Source organism: Silurus aristotelis (assembly GCF_946808225.1).
Source record: "Silurus aristotelis genome assembly, chromosome: 3".
NCBI classification, from domain to species: Eukaryota; Metazoa; Chordata; class Actinopteri; order Siluriformes; family Siluridae; genus Silurus; species Silurus aristotelis.
The window spans coordinates 11,122,598-11,134,871 of record NC_139576.1 but is presented as its reverse complement, the minus strand read 5'-3'; the positions used below and the strand labels follow the sequence as shown (position 1 = coordinate 11,134,871).

Here is a 12,274-nt window from a genome sequence, read left to right as displayed (position 1 = left end):
ATTCTTTTGGGTCATTTTTTTGAGCCAACTTAATCGATGTGACTATATTAAGATTATCCTTTCTTGTTGATTAGATAAATTGTTGTTCTTTTGGCCCAGAGTAAGCTATTACTCTGATACACCTATAGAAAGTGAAACTATTTTCATTCATTCGTGAAAAGGAGACAGCTTTAGAAGTAGTATTATAAAAGATGCAGGTTTCTATGCAAGGACATCAAGATTTATTTGTCTGTTTTTTATCTTTTTAACAGAGATTATGATAAGATGAGTCGTAATTGAAGCAGAATTCACTTGCATCTGCAGCCAGACAGCATCTGAGGACACTGTTTCAAATCTTCATTCCTGGAAAAAACTTTCACTATACGAGTTCAACGCAATACAGTGCTGTGATTATTGATACAAATGGCAGAAAGATGAACTGAAATATGTGTGGAATGTTTTCATTTGGACTTTTCATGGGGCAGCTTGTGTTGTAGTATGGAGAAAGGTCCATCCACAGTCCTGACACTGTTTTTCTGGGCCAGATGAGAGGCTGTGGGCCAAGCTTGCTGCAGGGCCGACGGTTCCACTGTCGGGAATGGGCCCTAGAGAAGGTGAAGAGATACCTGGAGGCAAGAAATCAGGTCAAGGGGGTGCAGGAATCAGCCCATCCCCCATCAGGTGTCCTGGTGATAGGGGGGCCTGGTACTGGTAAGACCGCCTTCTGCACAGAGCTGGTCTGGCCACAGTCAGAAGTGGGGAGAACACTCGGGCTGGCATCACGATGCTTGGCTTGGCACTACTGTCAACGGGAAGATGCAGACAGCCTAGAGGTGTGGAGATTTGTGCTGGGCCTGGTAGAGCAGCTGCGTAACTGTCCTCTACTGGCACCGAGCTACGGAAACCTGTTGGCCAACCCCACTATTGCTGCCAGTTTAGAGCCTCTTCAATGCCAGCGTGACCCAGATAACACTTTTAAAAGGTGAGTGCTTCACATCACAGTCGTTGTTGTTTGATAGTGCTTCAGGTATGCACAAAAAAAGTGCTCAAATTCACCAGTACTGTTAATAAAAAATGTGTTTCTGTAGGCTTGTGCTTTTTTGTAAGCACAGAAATCTTCCATGAATAAATTTTTGATAGCTGTTTTTTTACACTCTCCTTTTCATGTTGTCTATATTTTATGGTTTGTCTGCTGTGTGCATTTATATGTGTTGCTTTCTCCTTTAACAAGCCCTGCCATTTCTCCTGCTCCATCTGACACTCACTGCTTATCTGTGCCAATGAGGTCACACTTTAAGGACATCCCTAATATTACTTCATTGTTACCAGACATTTTACTATTTCCACATGGAGATTAAAGTCGACCTCTTTGTAATTATCGAGGTTGTATATTTTTGCTTAAAAAAAAAAAAAAACTATTTTAGAAGATATTTCCTTTATTGACGAACAAACCTTAGTAAAATTAGTCTCACACCTCCTAGATCTCAAACTCTTCATTTCTTAATCAAATGTAAAAAGAAATCTTGATTCTTATTTACATTTTAACAGTTGTGATTTGTTTTTGCTGAAGTGTAATAAAGCACACCCTCTCCTGTGGCAATTTGTTTGTGCATCTATGCTTAATCCTGCTTGTACTCGCTTTGTTCCTTGTCTCTTCTCTGACACCAAGCCATTATGTGATATCCCTTTTGAATGGCATTCTTTATGTCAAAGACAGGAAAAGGGCGATTGTTCTGCCTCTCTGGCACTTATATTTATTTGTTTATTCCCTTTAAAGTAATAATGATCCCTATTCAAAGCAGTCACAATAGGCTTTGCAAGGCATGAATGGCTGTTGCTTTTTATGACCCTTTTAGGGGCAAACATAAGACTGAAAAAATGTGTCCCTACTGTGTCAAGTTGGGTCTAGTTGGTGAGGTCGCCACCATCGTGCGTCTGTCACTTTTCTTCTATTCTTTCTCCCTTTTTCTCACTTGATATTTAGTAAGCGTTTGCACGTTGCTACCAGTACATTTTCCTGTTTGCTGATGTCAAAGCTGAGGTTCTCACATTCTACACACCCCTCACACCATCATTTGCAAACTGCTGAGAAATTTTTTTATGCACCGCACAAACAAGAAAATGTGTGTGTAAATGTAGCCAGAGAATGTGGAGGACTTCCTGGAGGGTCTAGCTACTAAAATATGAAGTGTTTAGTACCAAAAACAGAGATCTGAGTGACAATTCCTATGGCAAGTTATAGTGTTAAACTAACCTACCAGGTGGCAAGTTTGTTTAAAATAAAGGATTTTATCTTCAGAAATCTTTACTTGCATTTTATTAGGTGTCAGGTGCAATAATCATCAATATAGAGGATTCAGCAGACATCGGTTTTGTATTAAAAAATTTTTTTTGGTACAATTTTACACTTATTAGACTTGTTTAGATATTCCTATTCATTAACTGCTGTTTTTTATTGCTATTATTTATTTTTAACAAACATTTAATCAACCTTGTATTGATTACAGGCATTTAGGCTCTTACTGTCACTGGAAATGTTTAAATATGTATGCACGGATATAGTTTCTGTATTTTTTTTTTTCCTTTAAAAATATAAAGGTTTCAGTTAGTGAGTTAATTTAATAATATTTATAATCGACATTTTCCAGGATTTTCGAATGTAAACAAGCTATTATGTAAATCTTTGCAAAGCATGATCATATGTACACAATAAGTAATTCGCTTCCAGTTTAAAGCCTCTTTTCAAGTAATGAAACATTTTTAGATTTACTAATGTTAATTTAATATTGATATGTAATAATATATGAGCTCACCCATGTTGTTAACACTAAATAAACTAGAATTTTAATGGGCCCACAGTTAAAGTCAAATAAATTTTTAGACTTTAGCTTAATTTAATGTTTACTAAAATTTTGTGATGTTTCCTTCTATCTTTGGAATTCATTCTGTCTTTTACTCTGAACAGAATGGATAGTTAACATCAATAGTTAAGTACGTTTCATTTATTCGACAATTTGCACGACGACATCTCTCTAACATGTGCGAAAAACAAACCTGAACAGGCAAGTCTGTGGTGCAACAACAATTATCACAACAGTATCATCAATGTGGTAAAAAATGTTCTTTTAGGTAAAAATTAGTTCACGTTACAAATAATGAATGAAGACTCATCGATTCCATCTATGTTCAACATTTCCTGCAAAGACTTGATAAGCTGGTTGATGAGAGGTTAAACCTGAAGTTCAAAAAGCAGTAATTCTATTCCTGATGCAGCCAGCACATTCTTCTCACCTTCATCTGATGTGGGCTACTTAAAGCCATTGGATAAGATCAAGACCAATTAACATATGTGTTAGGGTCCAATTATGTATGGAAAAATCAGGGATGTGAAGAAGAAAATCCTCAAGTATTAATTACAGTAAATGTATGGACCCCTACTGTGCTGTTTTCTATATTGCCAGTATTTCAAGTATTAATGTTTAAGTGTGATTGAGAGGCCATGCTGGCCATGTGGACTGTAAATGAGTCGAACTGCAGGCCAAATTTAACAAGATCTGTAATTTTAATGCGAACATTCAGTTTTTCCTTTATTCTGCCCATCAGTTAAGAAAGCAAGTTCCCTTTTGAACACTGCTTCATCAAAGTGCACACACTAGTGATAAGGACTTGGCAAGCTCTTTGAAACAGGGTGCTTCTTAAATTATTTTTTGATTTATTGTGCTCAATGTAAACATGAAAGCATTTTGGACCAGACAAAAGCTCTAGTATCCTGTCAGAACTGTGTATGTATGTATTATGTTATAATCAAAGAAGTAGAGTTTAAAATTATATTAGAAGATAAAAAAATCCTAGCCAAGCTTGCTCCTCACCAGCAACTTGTGAGGATGATTAGCAAGAATTGACTGGAGTGAACCCACATGATTACAAGGATTGCACTGAATGGTAATTATTATGATTCAGAAGCTCAGTTGTTTATGTTGCCAAGTAATTTGTGATAAGTCATGATTTTTCTTAAGCTGAGATGTTTCAAAGTGCTTGAAATTCAATAGTTTAAAATATTCCAGGAAATCAGTTATGTGATTAAGAGGGTTGTGTATATAATTGAATATTGAACTTTGATCAAAAGTGTTTGCTGACTAGTTAAAAGGCAGCATGGTAACAGCGGCTGTGCCAACATCTTACAATCCTGCATGCATGAAGACACAGGAAATCTCTGAGCTTCCATAGCACTGACTCACCATGCCACATGAGCCACACCTCAGGCCTGAAAAGAGGAGGATGAGACAAGTGTGGGGAGTGTGAAAGAAAGAGGCGGATGTGGACTAAGAAATAGTGTTAAAGTGAAAAAGAAGGCTGCTTTCCCAGTCTTTAGTTCCTAGTAGTTCTCTTCCTGCCCTGACATTATTTTCATTTTTGTATGGTCATATTTTTAATTTGTTCCTGTTCATGTTATCATTAAAAACACTTTCCTTGCCCCCAACCCCATCCCCCATTTAAAACTCTTTATTTACTCTCTCTGTTTTGTCCCCTCCCATGGTTTCCCCTGATGCATCCATTTCCTCCCCCTTTATTTCCTCCCCTGCTTATGCTGTGTTCCAAAACTGGACATGGGAAGTTGACATTTCTGACTTTTGAATACAAAAGTCTCCAGTGCTTACATCTTGAAAAGATATGTAGTCTGTGAAAATGGCTGCGTTTGAAAAGCTTGTGTATATAGGTTTTGTGGTTATTAAGGTCTTCTTACTCATGACAGGTTAAATAGCTTTTTATGAAATTAAAATGAAAATTATCTTAGGACAAATGTGTAACATTAATGATCTTACATTTTCCTGCTTGCAAAAATTCAAACATGATCACGTCATCTCGTGTTGAAAGCAAGGTTGTTTAATTTAAGCATGGTGTATTTGTAATTTTAATGTTGCAAAGAATGCAGAATTAGACTTTTCCTTCCTTCTCACTCTTTGTTCCCTCAATTTCATTTATTTTTTTTACAACACCCACATTCTTAATTAAATACAAATGTGTTATATGAGATTACTGGAATGCAGTTAACAATTCAGAGTCTGGTATGAGGTTTGTGGCTCAGCCTAAGAGTAATAAAAATGCAGGTGTTTGCTGTGTATGTTATATGTAAACAATTTTTTTTAAATAGTTGTTGAATGTGTAAAATAGAGTATAAAGATGGTAAAACTATGTATTTAAATGTGACATTTTTGTTTAAATAGCACTTCCTTTTTTTGTTTTTCAGGGCTGTTTTGGAGAGTTTGCTTTCCTTATCTTTTCCATCTCAGAGTGTCTACATAGTGGTAGATTCTCTGGATTCTGGCTGTGGTGGGACTTTTGGAATTGGTGAAGGTGTGACAACAGGGATAATGGGTACGCCGAGCACATCAATTGCAGAGCTCCTATTCAGACACCACCAGTACTTGCCACCATGGATTCTCCTGGTCTGTTCTGCCCGCAGACAGAATAAATCTGTTTGCAAGATGTTCTCAGGTATGCTCACCTGCATACACATTAATATACATTTCTGTTTTGTTTTTTTTTTGCCATTTGCCACCCTTTTCTGAACCAAGCTTTCATTAAAACAGAGATTCCTTTTGTTCTTAAGCATGGATTTTGTAGTAATCGTGGCAGTGAACGCACTGTAAGAAAACTAAGCATGTGGTCTGGAACCCTTTCATTAATCATTTGTACACTTTTTGCAATTCATCCATCACCTTAAATCTATGTTGTCTTACAGGATTTCGAAAGCTGTGTCTAGATGACTTGCGGAAACCTGTGGCTGTACAAGATGTTCAGCATTATATTCTACGGAGGCTTGATCAGGAGGGGACGCTACGGCGGCAGCTCACGCCAGAGACTGCTGACATGCTTAACTTGCTGCATATCAAGAGTGGTGGCTGCTTTCTCTTTCTTGAGCGAGTCCTGGATGGTGTAGCAAGTGGTTTAGTAGGTCTCAGAGAAATCCGTGATATTCCAGGTACACTAAATGGCCTCTATCTATGGCTCTGTCAGCGCCTTTTTCCCCGTAGACTCTTTATCCACGTTAGGCCCATGCTGAATATTATTCTTGCCTCCCCACGACCCTTAACTTTTGAGGAGCTTTTTAGTGCTGCACAAACTAGGGATGTTTGTCTAGTACAAGAGGACTTTCAGTCGCAAATGCAGGCTCTGAAACCACTGATAGTAGATGGGCCAGAAGGGAGTAAGCTCTTATTTCATGCTAGCTTTGCAGAGTGGTTAACAGATGTGAAGTACTGTACACAGAAGTTTCTGTGCTGTACTAAAGATGGTCATCTTTCACTTGCAATGTCCCTGTTACTGAGATCTAAAAGTCTTAACACAGAAGAGGTTTGCCAAATCGGCCATCATCTCCTCAGCAGTGGAATACATTCAGATGAGCCAGCGCTGCTGGCACTATGGATGATTTGGGCTGGAGTTCCCACTCTTGGCAGTGGTGGTATGGGTACTCCTGCAACTGTCTCTCAACATACATTTTCTGCACCTGTGCTGGTTCAACAAGATGTGCTACAGCTTTTAATGAAAAGTGGTGTGTATCCCCCAACCTGTTCCCCAGACAATGGTCCGAGTGTGGGTGTACATTGTGTGGGTAAAGGGAGAGCAATAGTGAGAAGGGCGCTGCAAAGAGAGGACTCTGTACGAGCACTTTTGGATAGCGGGGTAAATGTTAACAGGACAGACCCATCAGATGGACAAACTCTTCTCTCTACTGCAGCCCACACGGGGCTTGTAGATATAACCGCACTTCTACTGTGTCATGGAGCAGACCCTTCCATTAGTGACAACCAGGGTCAAACACCATTAACGCTTGCTGCCAGGCAGGGCCATGTTGGCGTAATTCAGGTTATACTGGACTGGATTCAGGATAAAGAGTCTAATACAATTCGATCAGTGATGGAGCATGCAGACAGTGAAGGATGGACTGCTTTAAGATCAGCCTCATGGGGCGGTCATAAAGAAGCAGTGAAGGTGCTTCTAGAGGCAGGAGCAGAAGTAGACGGTTGTGATCCAGATGGACGTACTGCTTTACGAGCTGCTGCCTGGGGAGGTCATGAGGAGATTTTGCTTACTCTCCTTGCCCATGGTGCTAAAGTTGATAGCATGGATCACGAAGGCCGTACACCACTCATTGCTGCTGCCTACATGGGTCATAAGGAGGCAGTAGAGATATTGCTGGATGCTGGTGCAGAAGTGGATTTGGCAGATGGGGATGGACGTTCTGCGCTCTCAGTGGCTGCCCTATGTGTTCCATCAGCAGCAGGGGGGAGAGGACATGGAGAGGTTGTGAGTCTGTTGCTGGAAAGGGGGGCTGATCCAGAGCATAAGGACAAAGATGGGATGACACCTTTACTTCTTGCCTCCTATGAGGGACATGAGGAAGTGGTAGAGCTCCTCTTGGAGGCTGGGGCTGATGTGGATGAAAGTGCTGGAGCCTACCCCTCTGCTATCACACCTCTTCTTGCAGCTGCATCCATGGGCCAGGCAGGCACAGTGAACCGCATGCTATTTTGGGGGGCAGCTGTAGATGGTATTGATGGAGAGGGTCGTACAGCACTCTGCTTAGCTGCTGCTAAGGGCAGCATAGAAGTTGTGCGAGCCCTGCTGGACCGGGGTCTGGATGAGAATCACAAAGATGATTTGGGCTGGACACCATTGCATACAGCAGCCTGTGAGGGTCACAGAAGTATTTGTGCTATACTCACAGAGCAAAGTAGTATGGCAAAAGTTGGTGAACTAGATGTTGAAGGCCGAACACCACTCATTCTGGCCGCACAGGAAGGCCATTGCAGTACAGTTAGACTCCTGCTTGATCGGAAATCACCTATTGATCATCGAGGGTATGATGGAAACTCTGCCCTTAGTGCAGCTGCCCTTCAAGGGCATGGAAAGGTGGTAGAACTGCTGTTGAGACGGGGAGCTGACACTGATGTTCGAGATGCTGAAGGAAGACCCCTTCTGTACCTGCTAATTCTGGAAGGCTGCTTAGACATAGCTACCTTACTCATAGAAAAAGGAGGTGTTCCATTGGAATCAAGAGATGCAGAAGGCCGTACAGCTCTACATGTAGCAGCTTGGAAAGGTGACCTAGATGGGATTGAGCTGTTGCTCAGACATGGTGCAGACCCTAATGCACTGGACTTAGAGGGTCGGCCACCACTACACTCTTTGGCTTGGAGGGGGCACATAGGGGCTGGCAGATTGCTTCTCAGATCTAGAGGCATAAATGTTGATCTTGCCTGCAAAAAGCAAGGTGCCACAGCACTTAGTATTGCCGCTCAGGAAGGACACACTGAAATTGTGGCCATGCTTTTGGAAAATGGTGCTGAACCAAACCTTGTGGATCACTATGGCCGCAGTCCTGTAAAAGTGGCAGGAAAAAGAGGTAATTTCAGCATTGTTCGTCTATTAGAGAACTATGGTGCAAAGCCATTCCTTGGACTCCTACCTTCACTATGTGAAACTCCAGGCTCCACCCATTTATCTATACTGAAAACTCAGGTTTCTATCTGCTCTGTCGAGGGGTCTGGCAATGGTTGCCCAACCACTTCCTCGACCTCATCAAACTCTTTATCAGCGTCTTGCTCCCCTGCTTCCACAGCAGAAAGATTTAATTCAGTGCCTGGTTCTCAGACATCTTCCTCCACTTGTCACTCTCTGGCCACAGTACAGACTGTGCCTGCAGACACCTTAAACTTTACACAACAGATTCAGCAGCACTCACTACCCCGCTGTCGCAGTCGACCATCCACTTTACCTTTACATGTCTCAAACCCTTCCAGCCTACAGAGAAGCATTTCAAGGAACAAACAAAAAACAGTTTCCAAAAATAACCCTACCCATGCACAGTGCCTAATCCTTGGACTACAGGACTCGCATGTTCCTCTAAAAAGTTTTGGGTCTCCACAAACTGATGACTTGAAGCCACAAACACCTAATATATTTGAAAATGAACTAGAAAACAGTCCGCTGAAATTTGAAAGTTGCAAGTGGAACTCAGTAATGTTGTCTCTAGGACTGACTCCAAACCAAGAGGGGACTATTAGACAGCCAATAAATAGAGACAGTCTACCTTTGGGTTATCACCCTTTTCATCTCAAGTCTAATGCACAAAAAGAGAGTTGGGATGGCTTGAAAAAAACAACAATTTCCCCATCTTTTGACCTCTCTGCTATCTCTCCACATGATGCCTTATTGGAGGAATCTATGTTTATCACAACCACAGATCCTCAGCTTAACCTCAAACAGGCCATTAAATTGCAGTTTGAGGGGCCAACAAGTGCAGCACTTTACAAGAGGGAAACACCACTCTAAGGTAAGGGCCTATGTTTGTTTTTATAGGAGTATATATAAAAAAGATTATTTTAAAACAGATTTAGAGTAATAACTGGCAGTTTGCTCTCACAGTCTACTAGAAGAGAATGTCTGGAATGCTAATGACAACTTTGTTGTAGGCAACCCGTGACAATTAGGAGCTCAAGGAGGAAAGGGTGCTATGAAGAATTGCTGCATCTAACTCAGGGTAGTCGGGAACCATATATCAGTTGAGGCCAGCAGACCTACGCATAATATCCTTTGACTTCCTTAAAAAATGCAATGAGGTACATCAAAGGAGAGACAAAGAACTAATGGACTTCAAAAGGGCCAATGCTGTGTACTTTCTGGATATTTCTAAGGCTATTCAGAACGGCTAGCTCCCCTTCACTTAAACATTCACACAATCACAGGAAATTCTCCAACAAAGAAACATAAAAGCGGAATATTGCCACAGACACAAAAATGTTATTACATATGCGATCAAAATAGACCACAAAAAGGAAGACAAGCCTAATATGTAGTAAAAATGTTTATTTGCACATGCACGCACACACACAAATGGAGTTGCATGGTATCTGTCAAGTGACCAAAGGAGATCACACACATTACAGTATATTCATTGTATATGCAAAGTACAGGGTGTCCCATAGGTCCAACATCATAGAGCTGAACATGAAGTATCTGAGGAAGAAGGAAATAATATGATTATGCTCCTAGAAAATCAAAGCTGAAGATAATGTATTTGAAAAGTTCTATAAACAAAAGCATTTGCTTTACTGATTCTTATAATTTGAACTTATGATACACCCTGTATAATAGAGCACCTTTTTATTGCATCCCTTTTTTTTTTCTTTTTGCAAAATAATGTACACAGAGACCATTCATTTATCTGGAAGGCATTATTTTGAAACACTTGCAGATAAAAAGTCAAAATCAATTCCTCAACAAATATACCACCACCAATTGTAACTGTCCCTCTGAGTATTTAATTCCTTCAAGGAAATCTATGGATATGTCTTACGATTGGTGTTACCATGCTATGTTTCAGTATATATAGTTTTTTTTTTTTTTCTTTTTATTATACTTATTGTGATGCATAATCTCTTTTTTGTAAACAGTGAATCAACACTCAACCAATAACTTTGCAATATTTAAGAGCAGGTTGTATTACATGGATTAAAAGAAGATTTATTTAGGTAGATATTACAGCTGAAAGGGAATTTAAAGGGAAAAAAGCACCATCAATTCAAGAAAATTAGTTTTATGGATATGTGAGAGATTCCAGGGGAAAAATGGATTTTAGACTTCTGCCAGATGTAATATACTTTGTTTTTATAATATACAGTATGTCATAATGTAAATATATTTTCAATTCATATTATAACAATCGTTCTTTCTGTTAATGGGTATTGCTAATAATTGTTTGTTTAAAATGATTTTATTTTTAGTAACATTTCAGCACAGACATCGTTATCCACTGTGACAAACTTGCAGCTAAGAAGCAAGACTTCTCCCTCTCTGTCTGTCTGTCTGTTCTCTCTCTCTCCCTCTCCCTCTCTCTCTCTCTCACACTCACACACACACACACACACACACACACACACACACACGCACCCAAACACTACAGGGTCAGTTAGTATTTATCAGTACAGAAATCAGTACAGAACTGGGGGTCAGTACAAAAATGTTTTGTCACTAAAATATGCACAAAAGGTGTCTTGTTTTAAAATTCTGTATTGTCTCTGTGTGTGCATTAAAGGTTTTACTATAAAATGCAGCTTTAACTGTGCAAAACTTTTAAATTTTTGCTTAGGTTTTTTTTCTGTGTTCCTGTCTCCTTTGTCAGTACGTGTGAAAATATCAGGCATTCTTCCCTGAGGTTTTTTTTTGTTTGTAAATAGATCAGTTCTCTTTCACACAGCCCAGTGAAGAGTGTTTTATTGCTCCTCCAAAGCTTGTAAGGTAAAAAAAAAAAAATACCCTAAAGCAAATAGGGCAAACAAGTTAAAATGCCACCTACACAAACAACAAAACATATACAACTAAGAAACAGATGTCCACAAATATATACAAACTTTTAACTACACACGTTATAACCATTATTATACACCCGATGAAGATGAAAAGGTAAAAGGAAGGTCAGTTTTACTGCACATTTAACAGGAATGTACAAATCAGTTTAAACTAATAGGCTGTAATGTGTATGAGTGTAGCTTCTTTGATACTAAGGAGACAGTGTGGCAGTTTGGGCCTTTTCTGTGCCATTTACATTTGTTTCAAAGCAAAAATGTGTGTATATATATATATATATATATATATATATATATATATATATATATATATATATATTTGCTTTGAAACAAACATTGCAGTTATCATAACAGGGTCTGAACACAGTGAGAGAGGTAATTAAGTTTACAGCTATGAGGGTTTAGTAACCATGAAATACGATGATATATTAGATAAAATATTAATGAGTGTTGCTATGTCAGATCACCTCTAACAGCTCCATCAATGGAAAGTGCCCACCATAGAATCACAGCTAAACAGACCCTATTTGCCTACTTTCAGTATACCTGCTACACTGCCAATGTAGTTGTGTAGTATGTTTGGTGCTGGTGTGAGTATAGCAAACTCAGCAAAATTGCTGTTTGTATTTAAACAAACAGAAAAACACCTGATCTCCTGGGTTTGCCCATTAACCAAAATTCGTCATCTAGAAAACAGAAATCAAACCAGAGAGCATGCAATGAGCTGTAATGGGCTTTTCTCTGTCAAGTAGGTGGTTAGATCAATTATTAAATAAAAAATCTAATGGATTAGTAAAGTGTTACAACATGTTTATATTTCATTTCCCGAAAGAACTCGGGGTAGAACAGGTTCATCTGGTTCCTGTAAAGCCTTTGTCCACAAGCGAACAGTTTTCTATGGTAGAGTTAATCTACCTGTATTGTCT

At 39.4% G+C, this 12,274-nt stretch overlaps 1 protein-coding gene and 1 long non-coding RNA gene across 7 annotated transcripts in view; one reads left to right on the top strand and one right to left on the bottom strand.

Annotated features, from left to right (window-relative positions):
* ankrd50l (ankyrin repeat domain 50-like) overlaps positions 1-11,095 on the top strand; it is a 368,466-nt gene extending 357,371 nt beyond the window's left edge. For 4 of the 6 annotated variants that reach the window (XM_083536894.1, XM_083536893.1, XM_083536896.1 and 1 more), the window contains exons 3-6: positions 252-961; positions 5,228-5,475; positions 5,723-9,316; positions 9,456-11,095. In XM_083536894.1, the coding sequence (XP_083393020.1) occupies positions 525-961; positions 5,228-5,475; positions 5,723-9,315 (4,278 nt within the window). In that variant the 5' untranslated portion in view covers positions 252-524 and the 3' untranslated portion in view covers position 9,316; positions 9,456-11,095. The remainder of the gene's footprint in view (positions 1-251; positions 962-5,227; positions 5,476-5,722; positions 9,317-9,455) is intronic. The other 2 variants (XM_083536897.1, XM_083536898.1) reach the window with 2 other exon arrangements.
* On the bottom strand, positions 9,860-11,583 carry LOC310723774. The gene is made up of 2 exons (XR_014532755.1): positions 10,897-11,583; positions 9,860-10,848 (listed from the first exon to the last, which is right to left on the bottom strand). It is a non-coding gene; the product is annotated as an uncharacterized lncRNA (long non-coding RNA).
* Positions 11,584-12,274: the final 691 nt, after the last annotated feature.